This window comes from Protomyctophum parallelum (assembly GCF_964188405.1).
Source record: "Protomyctophum parallelum genome assembly, chromosome: 11".
Classification (NCBI taxonomy): Eukaryota; Metazoa; Chordata; class Actinopteri; order Myctophiformes; family Myctophidae; genus Protomyctophum; species Protomyctophum parallelum.
Window position 1 is genome coordinate 9,219,827 of NC_139707.1, and position 19,667 is coordinate 9,239,493.

The 19,667-nt window shown below is 45.1% G+C and overlaps 1 protein-coding gene across 1 annotated transcript in view; it reads left to right on the forward strand.

Moving 5' to 3' along the window:
- stxbp5l (syntaxin binding protein 5L) overlaps positions 1 to 19,667 on the forward strand; it is a gene marked incomplete at its 5' end in the record, with an annotated part of 281,832 nt that overhangs the window by 217,204 nt on the left and 44,961 nt on the right. The window contains 8 exons of the mRNA XM_083777165.1: positions 1,788 to 1,871; positions 7,770 to 7,893; positions 8,633 to 8,708; positions 9,511 to 9,665; positions 12,830 to 12,902; positions 17,445 to 17,592; positions 17,757 to 17,824; positions 18,189 to 18,229. Coding sequence (XP_083633291.1) covers positions 1,788 to 1,871; positions 7,770 to 7,893; positions 8,633 to 8,708; positions 9,511 to 9,665; positions 12,830 to 12,902; positions 17,445 to 17,592; positions 17,757 to 17,824; positions 18,189 to 18,229 — 769 coding nt within the window. The remainder of the gene's footprint in view (positions 1 to 1,787; positions 1,872 to 7,769; positions 7,894 to 8,632; positions 8,709 to 9,510; positions 9,666 to 12,829; positions 12,903 to 17,444; positions 17,593 to 17,756; positions 17,825 to 18,188; positions 18,230 to 19,667) is intronic.

The following is a 19,667-nucleotide window of genomic DNA, read 5'->3' on the forward strand; positions in this document are numbered from 1 at the left end:
AAATTTCATTCCAACTAAACTAAAATTGAAATTTGCTGCCAAAAACAACACTGTGCAAGGTAGAGGGATTATTGGTGCTGACGACAAATCATGGAGACAGATGCCCCTTGCTGGTGATTTAGATCAAAGTACAGCACAAGCCAATTGAACGTCACAGTTGGAAAGCTTGCTTGTGATTATAATGCATTGTGCGTGATAGAGACACAGGTGATTTGAGGCTAGCAAGGTAACTCCAGGGAACAATATTTGTTGGACAAACAGCAGAAGGCTGATCTACAAGCGTGTTAGAATTGGACAGACTTGGTTGTTTTTTCCCCAAAGTACCCCCAAATTGACACTAATTAGCTCTGCAGACCCATTTGAAAAGATATGCCAGGGACCCCCATAAGGGAAGATTTGTATGGCTCTAGCAGTGATTCTCAACCAGTTTAATTCCAAGGACCCCCCCCCCCCCAGTTTGATATGCATTAGTCTACGGACCCCGAGTGTACAAATGGAACCAAGTGGGGTCCCCGGACCACACTTTGGGAACCACTGAATTAGGCAAATAGGCAATAATTACATATAGCACTATACTTTCAGTTTTTTCGGGGACAAATTGTATTACTATACTCAATGCATGTCTGCTTTGAGTGTGGACAGTTACACACTGCCCTACTGTATACGGATGGTTTCCAAAGACTATACATTACATGTAGTGAAGTTTTGTGGGCACTTTTTTAATGAGAAGCGGGTTAGCGCTAGAAGCAGATTCAGCTACTTACAGACGCACCGTTTCCAACAAGCATCACAGTGCAGTACTGTGATGCTGTGTACTGTGACAGCACAAGACACATGGTTCATGTATTGTAAAACCACAGAACAGTTTGGGGCCAGCTTTAGTGGAATCTGTCTCGCCTCTTTCTATTTTATGCAAGGTATCCCTAGCCTGGTTAATAAACCAGACCGAATCAGCCGTTGCCAATGGTTTATTAACCAGGCTAAGGTATCCCTGCGTGCCTCTCAAATCTCTCTCTGTCTCTCTCTCTGTGTCTCTGTCTCTGTCTCAAATCTCTCTCTCTGTATCTCTGTCTCTGTCTCAAATCACCCTCTCTCTTTCTCTCTCTGTCTCTGTCTCAAATCTCCCTCTCCCTCTCTCTCTCTGTCGCTGTCTCTCTCTGTCTCTGTCTCTCTCTCTCTCTGTCTCTGTCTCTGTCTCTGTCTCTGTCTCTGTCTCTGTCTCTGTCTCTGTCTCTGTCTCTGTCTCTGTCTCTGTCTCTGTCTCTGTCTCTGTCTCTGTCTCTGTCTCTGTCTCTCTCTCTCTCTCTCTCTCTCTCTCTGAGAGGTGAATGAGGAGGAGAGGGTCGCTGAGGGGAGGATTAGATGGAGAGCGAGGTCTAATAGCTGTAGTTGTTGTTCTGACTTTGAAGTGTTACCACAGCGTCGTGGGAGGAGCCACATGGTGCAATAGAAGAAGTATAGATTGGCCTGAATGTAAGACTATGTTTTTATTTTTTGTCAATATGCTAATTGTCCGCAGACCTCCCCCCTCCCCCCCCCCCCATTTGATAAGGTTTTGCCAGGGAAAAATAAATATAAAATCCAAACTTTTTCGATACTTTTCAACATTGTTCAAAACACATCAGATGTACAAGCTCACAACATGGCACACAGTGGTATAGAGCAGTAGTTTATCAGTGGGTTTTTATTTTGCCTCTGTAGCAAATAGACACATGGGGAGAAAGAAATACATTTGAGGGCATAAACCTTTGGCTATTAACTAGAAGTATAACGTATTCTGCTTTCAGCTGCTGATAGGCTTTGAGAGTGGAACCATCGTACAGTGGGACCTGAGGATCAAGAAGGCCGACTTCAGAATCTATTATGATGAAGTGAGTACTGTCTGTCTGTCTGTCTGTCTGTCTGTCTGTCTGTCTGTCTGTCTGTCTGTCTGTCTGTCTGTCTGTCTGTCTGTCTGTCTGTCTGTCTGTCTGTCTGTCTGTCTGTCTGTCTGTCTGTCTGTCTGTCTGTCTGTCACCAGCAAGTGGCCACTAAATGAGATGTGACTGCGAATGGGGAAGCAATCACACATCAGCTATGCAGCCGCATATTCAGATCTTGCTCCAGCCACTGAGGAGAAGCAACGGGGACAGTGTTGCATATTAATGTCTGAGGACGCTGGCTCAGGATGTCATCTCTAGAATTCATAGTTGAATAATAAAAAGCTTTATTTATGAAACACTTCAAAACAAAGTTACAAAGTGCTTTCCAATGGCAGAATAAAATAATACATCAATAAATCTGAGTCTAAAATGACTAGTCTAAACCAAAAACTGTCTAAACTAAGTATACTGCACCCAAAACAAGCCAAAGGTTGGTCTCTGAGAATGACCGAGAATTGGAAAATTGGAAGTACTAAAAAATAGTTATTACGTTAAACCACTGCATGTGTGTCCTCGGTTCACCTCTCGCCGGGCCCGCGTTTCTCTGTTGGCGCGGCCGGTCCACCGGGCTGATTGTGATCTCCTGTCACACCGCCATCCAGCCGCCCTCCCGAAGAGAGGCTTTTTATGGCTGCTGTTAATTACTGCTGTTTGATGTCTCCACCCCCTCCCCCCCCCCCCCCTCTGCGTTTTGTCAGAGGACTCACTCTACATTAGGCATCCAGGAGCCGGCGAGAGTCATCGCCATGACAACAGGAGACATAAACAGCTGGCAAAGAGCCTCCTCAGACCTCTCTGAGTGCCACTATCTCCCAGTCCCAGTTGTTGTTGTCGAATGAATGACATTATAAGCAAACAAAGCTTGTATAGGTTGCACATCAGCAATGGTGTTGCTGATTTGTTGTGTGTACGTATGTTTATACATGTTTTGTTTCTTAATGTAAAAGGTATTGTTGTTGCTTGTTTTGTTTTATGCTTTTATGTGGGGACTGAGCTTTTGTGTGTCTGTTGTGTTTGTAGCACAGAATGTGGTGATGTGATTGATTGAGCACGGAAGGTGATGTATTATGATGAGAGCGCCCCTCACTTCAAACAAGTGTGATATGTTTTTAGTTTTTTTTTTCCCCCATTGTGATTATGACAAAGTAACACTGGGTATTGGTGAGGAACTCGGCACTCGACTCACTGCTGGCTCATTACAAAGCGCTGTCTGTGCAGCAGCCCTCATTTCGTATGTGTCGCTTAACTGTCTAAGTCATAATATTAGGTGTCTCGGAGAGCTCAGGTGTCAGAAGTTAGGCTCATGGCATTCTCTCTGCTCCTCCTGGGAAGGCCAGCTAATCATTTTCATAGTGTGACAGCAGCCAGTGCCACACTTTTTATATTTTTAATTAGTGCCATGCAGGCAGACATAGATTAAGGCTGTGAAATCCTCCCTGGACATTCTCTGACTCATTTAATTTGCACGCACCAACATCGTACACCTTCCCTGCCTCACCTGGACGCTGGATAAATGACATATTAACCCATTCTGACCTGAGATCAGATTCATACGAGGTTTCCACCGGACACACACTGGTCTGATGAACCCATTCTGACCTGAGATCAGATTAAAAAAATGTCAGTCGTTCTTCGATTTTTCAAAAAATAGCAGACCTACAAGCTCGTATCGCGCCACTCGGTGGCGCGATATGAGCTTGTAGATCTGCTATTTTTCAATAGCTAAAGCATAACATGATGCTAACACCAAAATGGGTGCCCGGTCAGAATGGGTTAACACTCTAATTGCCCGGGGTTATTTAATCCATTAAATTATAGCGCCCAATCGATTTATAGCAACGGAGCAGACTTGTACCGACAGACCGGATGTTTTTCGGGATATGGCTGTAGCAGCTAGATGAAGCCAAAACACTCTCGATGCGATCGACAACAGCGGTAGGTAAGAATAAATCTATCACGACTTAGCCATGGTTCATGACTCTCGTATTCATACGAGAGTCATGAAGAAACTTCACCCTGTTTTTTGCGCTCGCTGCATTTACAAGATTTCCGTATATATAAACATTCAGATTTCAAATATAAAGTACTCACAATTTGTCCCGCGGGTGTTAGTTAGTAGCAGCTCCAGCGATTAGAATTTCTGCATCCCGCGTTGTTTAATAAAAAGCATTTTTATCCGAGCTGTTATTTTGCCATTGGCTTTCAACTACGCGCCCCTATCGGTCGGTTAGGAGGGTGGCACTCGGTGTGTTCGATATAGGTAGGCTGACCGCCCTGCCAATACAGACTAATAGGCGAGTGCGCTCCCGGTGTGCAACTGTGGATTTCCCAAACGAACCCCGTTTGAAAAAAGTAGCCGGGGAGCTCGGACAAAAATGCTTTTTATTAAACAACGCTGAATGTTTATATATACGGAAATCTTGTAAATGCAGCGAGCGCAAAAAACAGGGCAAAGTTTCTGCATGACTGTCATGATAATCATCATGGCAGTCATGTTCCAGGGCTAATCACGACTATACTGACTGGACAGCGGAGGGCCCCGTCTAACACAGGATCTTTTCGTAGAATTGGACAGGGTGATTTAGATCGCGAGTTATTAACGTTTTAAGATTTTCGTTCTCGTCGGCTAAACAGAGCTGGGGGAACATTTTCGATGACGTCTCACTGTTGCGCAACATCGAGGATCGCGCAACAGGCGCTCCCAGGCTGTAGAGCGATGCGATCCGTCTTTAATAAACTTCGTCTTTTGGATAAAACTTTGTCTTGGGCGTCGGGCGTTACTAATACTGTAGAAAGGACGGTGAACTTCGTCCTGGGTGATGGGGGTGTTAATATGGAACCTATATGTGTTTATTTATTCCCGGGGAAATTACCACTTGAGCCCCATGCAGCATCCATCATATTCTCTCTGTGTGTGTGTGTGTGTGTGTGTGTGTGTGTGTGTGTGTGTGTGTGTGTGTGTGTGTGTGTGTGTGTGTGTGTGTGTGTGTGTGTGTGTGTGTGTGTGTGTGTGTGTGTGTGTGTGTGTGTGTGTGAGAGAGATAATGGGTGACTGTAATGCACTATGGAAAGTGCCTTGGATAAAGGCGCTATATAAATGCACCATTTACCATTTCCATATATGGAGCTGGCCTGTTCTGCACATAATAATAATATCTTTACAGAGGTAACAACACAAATAAAAACAACTTTATTAGAAAAAAAGAAATAAACAACTAAAAGCTACAAAAACAAACAAATTAAAAGACAGTGAAAAAGGGTTAGCTAGGGAAGGCAATGTTGAAGAGGTCTTGAGGGCGGTTTTGAAAGTTTGTAGGGTGGGGGCATCTCTGAGTGCCTTAGGGAGGGCATTCCACAGGGTTGGGGCAGCAAATGCAAAGACAAATACTCTATGTCCGGAGTTTGGTCTTGGGGACGTCGAGGAGGTTTGCGTCACCAGATCTGAGGGAGCGGGAGGGGACATGATATTTGAGGAGGTCACAGAGGTATGGGGGAGCCAGGTTGTGTAGTGCTTTGTAGGTGGTCAGGAGGGTTTTGAAGTGGATTCTTTGTTTGACCGGTAGCCAGTGAAGGTCACGGAGGACTAGGGGTGTAATATGGTCTCTGGAACGGTTATTAGTAAGTAAGAGTCCTGGACATATTGCAGTTTATTGAGGACTTTGGAGGTGGTGCCGTAGAGGATACTGTTGCAATAATCAAGGCGGGATGTGATGAAGGCGTGAAAGAAAGGCTCGTATCTCCTAATCTAGTGAGCTCTCTGTGGTTTTGACCAGATGGATATACTAACCCATTCTGACCTGAGATCAGATTCATACGAGGTTTCCACAGGACACACACTGGTCTGATTAACCCATTCTGACCTGAGATCAGATTCAAAAAATGTCACAGTCGTTCTTCGATTTAAAAAAAATAGCAGACCTACAAGCTCGTATCGCGCTACTCGGTGGCGCGATATGAGCTTGTAGATCTGCTATTTTTCAATAGCTAAAACATAACATGATGCCAACACCAAAATGGGTGCCCGTTCAGAATGGGCTAAGCTCTTAATTTCTGACTTCAACATGGCTCACAAAGGCCCCATTTAGACTGCAGTATAACATCCAGTCAAATCAGATTCAAATCGGATTCATTTCTCAGATCTGATCTTTTGGCCCCGGCCATTCACACTGCCGTTTGCAAGTGACCAGATCGGATCTGTCACATTTACACTGGCAGTCAAATTTAGCCAGAAATTCAATGTCTCTTACAGTGGGTTCTTACTATAGGAAGTGGTGTGTCTTCCAACATGGACACTTCTGTGTTTTTTTTTCTTTTTTCTTTTTTAACGGTCTGAGTTAGGTTATTGATCCATTGATTACTGGCTGCGTTAGGCTATGGATCCATTGATTACTGGCTGCGTTAGGTTATTGATCTGGAGGCTTCCCCACCGTTCTAAATCCATACACACTCATTTATCATTTGGCTGCAGACTGATTGACTCACATGATTCACTTCCCGGCCTTACCAGTGCCTGCGTGCGTGCGTGCGTGCGTGCGTGCGTGCGTGCGTGCGTGCGTGCGTGCGTGCGTGCGTGCGTGCGTGCGTGCGTGCGTGCGTGCGTGCGTGCGTGCGTGCGTGCGTGCGTGCGTGCGTGTGTGTGTGCATGCGTGTGTGTGTGTGTGTGTGTGTGTGTGTGTGTGTGTGTGTGTGTATCAGGATGTTCACGCGGTTGCTTTCCTGTAGATTGTTGGAGTGCATGCCTGTCAACAGTGCTAATAAAGATCAAATATCCATTTGCTCAAATTCGTGGAAATAGATAAAAGATCTGTCTCTCTCTCTCAGGTTGATTTTGTGTCAACGCCTTCTCTTCACTTTATCTTCTGTCTGTCAAATAAAAACAATTTGCACATCACTGGAAACCTCGTTTGTCCAAAACTCTAAAAATATATATTATTTATTTTGTTTTCAAATTAAAATAGTAAAAATAGCCGATCTACACGTGAGCTTGTAGATCTGCTATTTTTCCTATAGCGACACTTCTATAATGAAGTAGGCCATCAATTTATGAAAAAAAGGAAAAATGGAGATTCCAGGTTTCTGCCTGACAGCAACGGAATGCTTTATTGCCATGAATGTTTCATGAACGATGTTCTCCCACCGACAACAACGAACCACGGCAAACGGAGAGGAGCAAACAATCAAACAGAGATCAGAATCGGTGCATGCGAGTGTTTGCTCCAGTGCTTGTGAGCATGTGTGTCGTTGCAGGCTCATATTATTAATAAAGGATGCTGTTTGCTGTGATGGAGAACATTGATTTGATTCAAACAGGAACATCTTATGAAACACAAACAATCAAAGCATTAGTAGAGTTTAATAACCTGAAATCCCTTTTCAACATTGAATTATATATGATCACATGGATGGCTTTACAGAGCGCTGAAGTCCACTCGCTTGAAATCAGATTTGTTTAAATAAATCTAAAATGCAGACAAGGTCACATACAACTCACATGGAATTCCAATGTGACTTCAGAGGTGCTTTCAAATCTGATTCAAATCTGATTTGAGGAGATCTGTCTCAGTCTGAATGCAACAACCTGATGTAAATTAGCAGGCAACAGTGCAGCACTATCTCTCTCTGTTTCTGGCACAACAGCACCCCTACTGGTACTCATAGTCATGCTGGTGCTCATAGTCACATAGGTAGGTAGGTTAACGTCACATAGGTGAACACGGACAGTGCTGTTCCTTGGAGTGGTTGCTCAAAAATGGGGTGGGTCCATGTACTCAGTTCAATGTATCAATGTCTTTCTTTGTCACTTCCTATCTGTTTGCTCTCTCTCTCTCTCTCTCTCTCTCTCTGCAGGCCATCCATTCGGTCAGTTGGCACCACGAGGGGAAGCAGTTCATGTGCAGCCACTCAGACGGCAGTCTGACCATGTGGAACCTGAGGAACACGGCCAAGCCCTTCCAGATCACATTCCCTCACGGTTAGACACACGCACACGCACACACACATGCGCGCACACACACACACACACACACACACACACACACACACACACAGACACACAGACACACAAGGAGCCCCAGTACCTTGGTGTGAAAAACATGGATAAGCTTGACTTGTATTCACTGGTGCTGTCCACTGTTGATGGTGCTGAAACTGAGTACTGACTTGTATTCACTGGTGCTGTCCACTGGTGATGGTGCTGAAACTGAGTACTGACTTGTATTCACTGGTGCTGTCCACTGCTCATGGTGCTGAAACTGAGTACTGACTTGTATTCACTGGTGCTGTCCACTGTTGATGGTGCTGAAACTGAGTACTGACTTGTATTCACTGGTGCTGTCCACTGTTGATGGTGCTGAAACTGAGTACTGACTTGTATTCAATGGTGCTGTCCACTGCTATATATATACACTTTGGGAAAGTGTGTGTATGTGTATATATATATATATATATATATATATATATATATATACTATATCCTATAGTTATTTTTGTAATAATAAGTTACAGCACTGATAACAGGGGTAGCTTCTACTGTCCACCAAATACACACGCAGTGTGCTAAAGAATTATAGAATTATAGCACTTAGGCTTAACTGTACATATCGGACACAGACAGAAAACAGTGGTATTTATTTGATGCCCATTGTCGTCCATCATGTCCTCTCTCTTTGATGCCCATTGTGGTCCATCATGTCCTCTCTTTTGTAACTCAGGCAACATCCAGAAGGATGCGAGGAAGGAGTCGTGTAAACCCATCCTCAAAGTGGAGTACAAGACCTCCAGGAACAGGTGAGCTGTTTTTATTTAGTCTTAGTTTTAGTCATCATAGCTTATAGTTTTCATTTAGTTTCCATTTAGTTTTCGCAGTGAAAAAAAGGTATAGTCGACGAACATTTTTCGTCTTGGTTTTAGTCGACGAAAACGACACTGTTTTGCGCGACTCTCTTGTGCGACAAAGTAGGACATTTATTCATTATCCCATTCTGACCGGGAACCCATTTTGGTGTCGGCATCATATTATGCTTTAGCTATTGAAAAATAGCAGATCTACAAGCTCATATCGCGCCACCGAGTGGCGCGATACGAGCTTGTAGGTCTGCTATTTTTGAAAAATCTAAAAAAACGACTGACATTTTTTAAAATCTGATCTCAGGTCAGAATGGGTTAATCAGACCAGTGTGTGTCCAGTGGAAACCTCGTATGAATCTGATCTCAGGTCAGAATGGGTTATGGGGAGGTTCCTGGCCGACAGGCCTTGTCAGCTTACGTACTTCTTTATAGATGTTGTTGTCGTGCTACTATATTCTACAAAACACATTTTATTTAAAGGCGATCGATTCCCCGGGCCAAGCCTACATGGGTTTGATTTCCCCTGGGCAAAGCAGACTGTACTGCAGGTTTATTGACATACTATACAGTACATACATGCAAGGGGGAAAAGCACACACACACACACACACACACACACACACACACACACACACACACACACACACACACACAGGCACACAGCCACACGCCCACACTTACTCAGCCAATGGGCATTGGTTGACATTGTTGCGTGTGGTTTGTTTTTTTGCTTTCCGCAAAGAAGCGAGCCGTTCATCATCTTCTCCGGGGGTCTGTCGTACGACAAGGCCGGGCGGCCCACCCTGACCATCATGCACGGCAAGGCCATGACCGTGCTGGAGATGGACCACCCCATCGTGGAGTTCATGGTCCTCTGTGAGACCCCCTACTGCAACGGTGAGTGAGATGGACCACCCCATCGGGGAGTTCATGGTCCTCTGTGAGACCCCCTACTGCAACGGTGAGTGACATGGACCACCCCATCGTGGAGTTCATGGTCCTCTGTGAGACCCCCTACTGCAACGGTGAGTGGACGCACCCACCCACCCAGCGGCGGTGGTGGCTCAGGGGTAGAGTGCCTGGATGGTAACCGTAAGGTTGCCAGTTCGAACCCGGGCTCCCCCAGAGTTACTGTCGAAGTGTCCTTGAGCAAGACACTGAACCCCTAATTGCTCCCGATGTGCTGGTTGGTGCCTTGCATGGTTTCCGCTGCCATCGGTGTATGAATGTGTGTGTGAATGGGCGAATGTAATGCACAATCTCTGTAAAGCGCCTTGGATAAAGGCGCTATATAAATGCACCATTTACCATTTACCATTTACCACCCTGACACTAGACGATGCGAGGAGACCAGGCAGAAAGCTAGCCCATTCAGGACGGGAACCCTTTTTGGTGTTTCTAGCATTATGTTATACTTTAGCTATTGAAAAATAGCAGATCTAGGTCTGCTATTTTTGAAAAATCGTGGAAATGTGGCACAGATCTTTGAATATACATTTTTAACTCACATCTTTGCTTCTGGGGCATCCCTGGAACAACATATTTTCACATGGGGTCTGCTATTTTTTTTTTTATCGTGAAAATGTGGCGCAAATATATATTCTTTCAGAGTGAACATTTTTAACTAAAATATTTGCTTCTGGCGGGGGGGGGGGGGGGGGGGGGGACTACATATTTTCAGTTGGGGGTCGACGGCCAATTACGTATAGGCTATATTTGGGGGTCCTTGACATGGAAATGTTTGAGAACGACTGACACAGAAACATAGGGTTTTTCAGAAAACTGGGTTTTGTTGTGGTTGTTTGAACAGACCAAGATGAATATCCTTCGGGGCTGTAAAGATTATCATTATACTCCATAATAGTATAACATAATAAAACCTGATAAAGGAAGAGAAGTACTGGCAGTATATGAATTCAGTGAAGGAAGATTGGCCTCTATCTCAATGCCAAGAAAACAAGTTTGCAGTTAACATGGAGGACAAAAACATTGCCAGTGCCACTGCCGATGGGTCGGTGTGCATGCTTGCCTCGAGGTGAGTCGGGGAGTATATTTACTCATGATCAGAGCTTCCGTTGCTCCAGACTGTATGACGGAAGCATTTATATTTTACTCATGATCAGAGCTTCCGTTGCTCCAGACTGTATGACGGAAGCATTTATATTTTACTCATGATCAGAGCTTCCGTTGCTCCAGACTGTATGACGGAAGCATTTATATTTTACTCATGATCAGAGCTTCCATTGCTCCAGACTGTATGACGGAAGCATTTATATTTTACTCATGATCAGAGCTTCCGTTGCTCCAGACTGTATGACGGAAGCATTTATATTTTACTCATGATCAGAGCTTCCGTTGCTCCAGACTGTATGATGGAAGCATTTATATTTTACTCATGATCAGAACTTCCGTCGCTCCAGACTGTATGACAGGAAGCATTTATATTTTACTCATGATCAGAGCTTCCGTTGCTCCAGACCGTATGACGGAAGCATTTATATTTTACTCATGATCAGAGCTTCCGTTGCTCCAGACCGTATGACGGGAGAATTTCTATTTTACTCATGATCAGAGCTTCCGTCGCTCCAGACTGTATGACAGGAAGCATTTATATTTTACTCATGATCAGAGCTTCCGTTGCTTCAGACTGTATGATGGAAGCATTTATATTTTCTCATGATCAGAACTTCCATTGCTCCAGACTGTATGACAGGAAGCATTTATATTTTACTCATGATCAGAGCTTCCGTTGCTTCAGACTGTATGACAGGAAGCATTTGAAAATTGCGAGAGGCAACAGTCTGGTGACGCGAGACTATTCTTAGTCTGTTTATCCTGTGTGCACATGTGTGCAAACTGTGCACGTGTTTGTGCGTCTCAGTGGGAGCAGAATGTGTTACCCCGACACCACCCTAACACACACACACACACACACACACACACACACACACACACACACACTGTGTGTCTTATTACGATGACATGCAGCGACAGTCCAGGCAGGACTGCCAATTAGCACCTTGACAACACCTTAAATGTCTCTGTGTCTCACGCCTGCAGAGGGCCTTATCACACACACACACACACACACACACACACACACACACACACACACACACACACACACACAACATTTTATTTACGTGCCAAGTCAACCCCTTACCCCTGTGTGGGATCGGTGGGTAGACTGGCATATTTGCCGATACCGATATGAACCGATATGACCAAATAAGGGCCAATCCGATACTTTTACGATACCGATACAGTACCAGGACATCTCTAAACTCCATATACGTATATGGGCATATCGGGGGGGATTGGGGGTTTCTGGAAAGTCCTTGTGCAGTCGGTGGTAATCGTCTGTGTGGAGAATGTCTGAAGAGTTGACTGTGTGTGGCTGGACTCACTCAGTGCTTCCCAAACTTTTTCATGTCAAAGACCCTCACATTGGCCCAGGCCGTAGCGTAACGGTCTGGGCACCGGACTGGTAATCCAGTCGCAGTGTGCCGCGGGTTCGACTCCGACACGGCCTTTACTGCATGTCATCCCCCATCTCTCTCTCCCGTTTCCTGTCAGCCTACTGTCTGTCCCTTCAAAAATCAATAAAAAGGCGTAAGCCGCAAAAAAATATCGTAAAAAAAAAAAAATTAGCCCTGCGGACCCCCATTTGAAAATATATGCCAGGGACCCCCATGAGAGAAGGTTTTTTACGGCTCTAGCAGTGATTCTCAACCCGTTTAATTTCAGGGACCCCGCAGTTTGACATGCATTAGGCCACGGACCTCCATTTAATGGCATTTCTATCTCTGGGACACCAAATGTATATTGCAAATTCAAACTTACTTCAACTCTGAGATTGTACATTTGTACACTCTCTGAGTTACACACCCATAAGGGCCCATTTGGTTCCTAACTATCATTCAGCTGGGGACCCCCTGGAACTCCCTCAAGGACCCCAATAGGGGCACTGTCCTACTGTAACACGAGGCACACCAGATGCGTCACGTGTGGTAAAAACATGGCTGTGAGTGTCAGAGTTGTGATGGCTTGTGTCTTCACAGAGCTCCAGGACCCGTATGCAGTGGTTGTCCTTTTGGAGAAAGACTTCATTGTGGTGGACCTGACGCAGAGCAAGTATGGTTAATGCTACGCTACGCTACACACACACACACACACACACACACACACACACACACACACACACACACACACACACACACACACACACACACACACACACACAGTTGATTGCCAATTCCAAACTGGTGTGACTGAGTGAGTGATTGATGTGAGGAGCTGCGCGTGATTAGTGTGATGAGCTGCAAACTGATGTTGATAGTACCGTAACCAATACAAATACAGACTGATGTAGATAGTACCGTAACCAATACAAATACAGACTGATGTAGATAGTACCGTGACCAATACAAATACAGACTGATGTAGATAGTACCGTGACCAATACAAATACAGACTGATGTAGATAGTACCGTGACCAATACAAATACAGACTGATGTAGATAGTACCGTGACCAATACAAATACAGACTGATGTAGATAGTACCGTGACCAATACAAATACAGACATTATAACCCTGGGTTACACCATGCTATAGGCCGTGTCTGACAGCCAGAAACCAGCTCTCTTTAGGGACAGACTCTGATATTTCCATATTGCCCGCTGTCGGGGGCAGAACTCTTGTATATTTGATTTTTCCTAAAGCAATGCTCTATTTTATATGTTGCGCCGTATGACATGCAGTGACTGCGTTTACATGGCCAATATCTCCTCATTTAGTTTGAAATAATTGGGAATCATACTTTTACCAGACAGCCACGACATTATCTACATAATGATGAGGAAGAAAGTGACAAAAGAAGACGCCACCACTCTCATTAACGGGATGTAACACGCCGTGGTGACAGGATGTTGACAGGTTGACGGTGTCATGGTCAGGCCACAGGGAATGTGTTCGGATCGCAGCACATGTTGTAATGCACATACTGTACTGGACTTCCTCTTAAAACTAATCTGTGGGCTTAATTTACTCCTGACCTTGTCTGGGTAAATGCCATGAGGCGACTGTTTTAAATTGCCTAATTAACTCATTCTGTTGTTTCATTCTGTTAAGTTTGTAGTGTACATCATTAACTAATTTATCGCCGAGATCGCCTTTTCACGCCTTTTTTGTGTATGTAAAAATGTCATTATGTTTTACGTAGCATGTGACGTGTGACGTGTTTTTTCATACTTCTGAATCCATTCCAAGCATTGGTTTTGCACAAAAAAACACTTTTTGGGCTAAAAACGGCCATAGCCTTCATCACAAATGTCACGAGGTCAGCACACAAGTGGCTAAACAACATTGTGAGCTTGTAGATTAACTTTTTATTTTCCTTTTTTTATAGCCAACGTATAAAATATGTCTTAATTAGTTCATGTATCTATATTTTGTAATGAACAAGTAACCTGTAACTAAGGCCTGGGCTACACCTATTGTTTCAGGGCTATGATAAGACATGTTTTGTCAAAGGATAGACATGCCGTATTTTGGAGGGGCGGCCCTTGACTGCTTTCCGTTGTCACTTTGCCTGCCGACCATGTCCTTTATTAGCCTACAACGTGACATTTATTATACACCTTGAAAATAGCCACTCTGCTGACAAACATGTTCCACTTCCACTCACAATTTAGGTGGCTTTTAAAATGCGGTACTTACTTACAATTGCCTACAATTGAATCACTGCTACTGCAGTGATTGTCTCCTCTGTTCAATGCGTTTCTACGTTTGTGTTTTTTCCATATAGATATAGCCCAGGCCTAAAGTTTTCAAATAATTGTATAATTTTCAATTGGAATGGAAAGCAGTATAAAACATTATTTTGCAAACTGGAAAGTACCTCAAATGTTGGTGCAGTACGTACTTCCTAATTTCCCCAACGCTCTCAAAGTCGTACGATTTGTCACCCACGTATCCGCAGTGAAATTTGTTCTCTGCATTTGACCGATCTCTTGGCTACAGCCGTGCCGCGCTCGGGAATCATTTGATTAGTAGATTTGACCCAACCCCGAGTGCCAAGCAGGGAGGCATTGGGTTCCATTTTTAAAGTCTTTGTTATGACCCGGGCCGGGTCATAACGGGCACGGTGGCACAGTTGGTAGTGCTGTCGCCTCACAGCTAGAAGGTCCTGGGTTCGATTCCCGCTCGGGGCGCTGTGGGTGCTGGCGGCGTGTTTCCTCCTCCGCGTCATCAGTGCCCATACCCGAAGGCGGGGTTGGCGAAAGGGCCTTTCTGTGTGGAGTTTGCATGTTCTCCCCGTGTCCCCTAGGGTAGGTACCCTCACAAAAACATGCAGTAATCCTGGTCTCTAAACTGCCTCCCCCTGGCCAGCCGGGGCGCCTGATGGAGGGGAAAGGAACTGGTTGGAATAACGTGTTCCTTCCACGCACTACGTCCAACCAGGGAAACTCCCCCCTGTCAGGTGTAAAGGAGCAACTTGGACACTCAAGCATGAAGGAAGCATGAGTTAAGTCTGTTGCTCTCCCTAGGTTGGCGGAGGGTGTGTAGAGCCCAGGATCACATCACAGGATGATTGACACAGGGGTGAAAAATGGGTTACAAAATCGTGGGACAAAAAATATGAAAAAAAAAAAAAAAAGACCCGGCCTGGGGATTGAACCCCGACCACAAGGCCCATTGTCTGTGTCTCTGTCTTGTAGCTTTCCTATCTTTGAGAACCCGTACCCCAACGCTCTGTGTCTCTGTCTCTTAGCTTTCCTATCTTTGAGAACCCGTACCCCAACGCTCTGTGTCTTTGTCTCGTAGCTTTCCTATCTTTGAGAACCCGTACCCCAACGCTCTGTCTCTGTGTCGTAGCTTTCCTATCTTTGAGAACCCGTACCCCAACGCTCTGTGTCTCTGTCTCGTAGCTTTCCTATCTTTGAGAACCCGTACCCCAACGCTCTGTCTCTGTCTCCTAGCTTTCCTATCTTTGAGAACCCGTACCCCAACGCTCTGTGTCTCTGTCTCTTAGCTTTCCTATCTTTGAGAACCCGTACCCCAACGCTCTGTGTCTCTGTCTCGTAGCTCTCCTATCTTTGAGAACCCGTACCCCAACGCTCTGTGTCTCTGTCTCGTAGCTTTCCTATCTTTGAGAACCCGTACCCCAACGCTCTGTGTCTCTGTCTCCTAGCTTTCCTATCTTTGAGAACCCGTACCCCAACGCTCTGTGTCTCTGTCTTGTAGCTTTCCTATCTTTGAGAACCCGTACCCCAACGCTCTGTGTCTCTGTCTCGTAGCTTTCCTATCTTTGAGAACCCGTACCCCAACGCTCTGTGTCTCTGTCTCGTAGCTTTCCTATCTTTGAGAACCCGTACCCCAACGCTCTGTGTCTCTGTCTCCTAGCTTTCCTATCTTTGAGAACCCGTACCCCAACGCTCTGTGTCTCTGTCTTGTAGCTTTCCTATCTTTGAGAACCCGTACCCCAACGCTCTGTGTCTCTGTCTTGTAGCTTTCCTATCTTTGAGAACCCGTACCCCAACGCTCTGTGTCTCTGTCTCGTAGCTTTCCTATCTTTGAGAACCCGTACCCCAACGCTCTGTGTCTCTGTCTCGTAGCTTTCCTATCTTTGAGAACCCGTACCCCAACGCTCTGTGTCTCTGTCTCCTAGCTTTCCTATCTTTGAGAACCCGTACCCCAACGCTCTGTGTCTTTGTCTCGTAGCTTTCCTATCTTTGAGAACCCGTACCCCAACGCTCTGTGTCTCTGTCTCCTAGCTTTCCTATCTTTGAGAACCCGTACCCCAACGCTCTGTGTCTCTGTGTCATATAGCTTTCCTATCTTTGAGAACCTGTACCCCAACGCTCTGTGTCTCTGTCTCGTAGCTTTCCTATCTTTGAGAACCCGTACCCCAACGCTCTGTGTCTCTGTCTCCTAGCTTTCCTATCTTTGAGAACCCGTACCCCAACGCTCTGTGTCTCTGTCTATAGCTTTCCTATCTTTGAGAACCCGTACCCCAACGCTATGTGTCTCTGTCTATAGCTTTCCTATCTTTGAGAACCCATACCCCAACGCTCTGTGTCTCTGTCCCGTAGCTTTCCTATCTTTGAGAACCCGTACCCCAACGCTCTGTGTCTCTGTCTCCTAGCTTTCCTATCTTTGAGAACCCGTACCCCAACGCTCTGTGTCTCTGTCTCGTAGCTTTCCTATCTTTGAGAACCCGTACCCCAACGCTCTGTGTCTCTGTCTCCTAGCTTTCCTATCTTTGAGAACCCGTACCCCAACGCTCTGTCTCTGTCTCGTAGCTTTCCTATCTTTGAGAACCCGTACCCCAACGCTCTGTGTCTCTGTGTCGTAGCTTTCCTATCTTTGAGAACCCGTACCCCAACGCTCTGTGTCTCTGTCTCCTAGCTTTCCTATCTTTGAGAACCCGTACCCCAACGCTCTGTGTCTCTGTCTCCTAGCTTTCCTATCTTTGAGAACCCGTACCCCAACGCTCTGTGTCTCTGTCCCGTAGCTTTCCTATCTTTGAGAACCCGTACCCCAACGCTCTGTGTCTCTGTCTCCTAGCTTTCCTATCTTTGAGAACCCGTACCCCAACGCTCTGTGTCTCTGTCTCCTAGCTTTCCTATCTTTGAGAACCCATACCCCAACGCTCTGTGTCTCTGTCTCGTAGCTTTCCTATCTTTGAGAACCCGTACCCCATGGACATCCATGAGTCTCCTGTCACCTGCACAGCCTACTTCGCTGAGTGTCCTCCAGACATCATCCCTATCCTGTACTCCATAGGAGCCAAACACAAGAAGACAGGCTTCAGCCAAAAGGTAGGGAAGAAAAGATGAAGTCCTGCCGGAACACTCTCCCCGGATCCTTAACCCTAACTTTACTCTACTTTACTGTGTTTATCATAATTAATCGGAAGTATAGATCAGCTATTTTCAGCCTGTTCTGACATGCCCAGAAATGTTTTTTTAATTTGTATTTTCAGGAGTGGCCGGTGAGTGGTGGAACGTGGACGCTAGGCTCCCAAACTTTCCCAGAGATCATTGTTACAGGGTGAGTCAGTCCATCCATCCGTCCGTCCGTCCGTCCATCCGTCCGTCCGTCCGTCCATCAATCCATCCATCCGTCCGTCCATCAGTCCATCCATCCATCCATCCATCAATCCATCCATCCGTCCGTCCGTCCATCAATCAATCCATCCATCCACCCATTCATCCATCCATCCATCCATCCATTTTTTTGGGGAGGAAAAACATAATTTTGAGTTATTATTGCCCATTATGCAGGTGGTTATTCATTGAAGTGAAAGAGCTAAAGATTCCACCGAGAGAGTGCAATGAATCCCCTCTCTCTCTCTCTCTCTCTCTCTCTCTCTCTCTCTCTCTCTCTCTCTCTCTCTCTCTCTCTCTCTCTACAGACATGCTGACGGCTCCATTAAGTTTTGGGACGCATCTGCAAGTAGGTCCATAATTTATACTGCTTCTTTTTCATCTTACTTATACATTTTCATACCAATACCTTTGTACTTTTATGAGAAAAGAGAGGTTGCACATCAGCAATGGTTTAAAGTCGAGTGCTAAACCCAAATCCAGTATAACCTACACCCCTAAATCAAAAAATAGGAATTAAAAAAAAATCCCAAAGGGTAGCACATCCAAAGATGTAATAATTGGCGGACAAAGTACTCACATTTCCATTTCTTTATTGGCACACACCAAAAAGGAACGCTTTTCGGCTATGAGCCTTCATCAGGGCATTCACATAAAGTGAATTCATCAGGGCATTAACATCAAGTGAATTCATCAGGGCATTAACATCAAGTGAATTCATCAGGGCATTCACATAAAGTGAATTCATCAGGGCATTCACATAAAGTGAATTCATCAGGGCATTCACATAAAGTGAATTCATCAGGGCATTCACATAAAGTGAATTCATCAGGGCATTCACATCAAGTGAATTCATCAGGGCATTCACATAAAGTGAATTCATCAGGGCATTCACATAAAGTGAATTCATCAGGGCATTCACATCAAGTGAATTCAAGTCAATTTATACAAGGGGTCAGAGTTCACCTGCAGCTGAAATCTCAACCTTTGCACTTTTACTCAAGTCAACCTTTGGCTTGAATTCCGGACGCGTTTTACTTGTAAACAGTATATTTCTACAGTGCAGTATTGCTATACTTTCAATTAACCCGCCACCATTCATTATTAGCGTATTGCCAAGGTTTTATCGCGTGTAACACTTACTTTGAAGAGCCAAATATCCGTAATCGCATGTTACAGTAACAAACATGTTACAGTAACAAACTGCTGTGTGTGGGCTCATGACCGGTTGTTGTTGTTCTTTCGGTCGGTGGTGAAATAATCTGACTGCGAGTATCACAGCGCCTCCTACAGGCCGTTGAAAACGCTTGTCTGGGCCAGAAACGGCCCCTCAATGTCGTTTATGAGATACAGGCCTTTGAATGCAGGGCTTAGAATGGAAGTGGATGCGCGCGCATCTTCAAAATGGCCGCGGCCACTGTCCCACTTCAACTGTTGTGCTAGCGAACGGTGGCTAACGATGCGATCAGATCAAAACATGGATTAAAGAATATAAACCCTGGGAAACGGAGAAGCCGCGTTTGGCAGGCTAGGGTACTAATTTAACACTTTTTCTGCGCTTTTGGCGTACTCCATGTTAAGCATAAAAACTAGGCATGTAACGATACATCGTATATCAATATTAATCCCGACGATAGGAATTGATTCATTGAAAAAAAAAAATAGCCTTTTTTTAGGGGGGCTAGTGTGATGTGAAATGTGAGCTTTAGTCATATTCCATCATATTCAAGTGCTTTTGGAGAGAAATGATAGTCACTTTCAGTAGTAGAGCACTGTAGAGGGGAGCT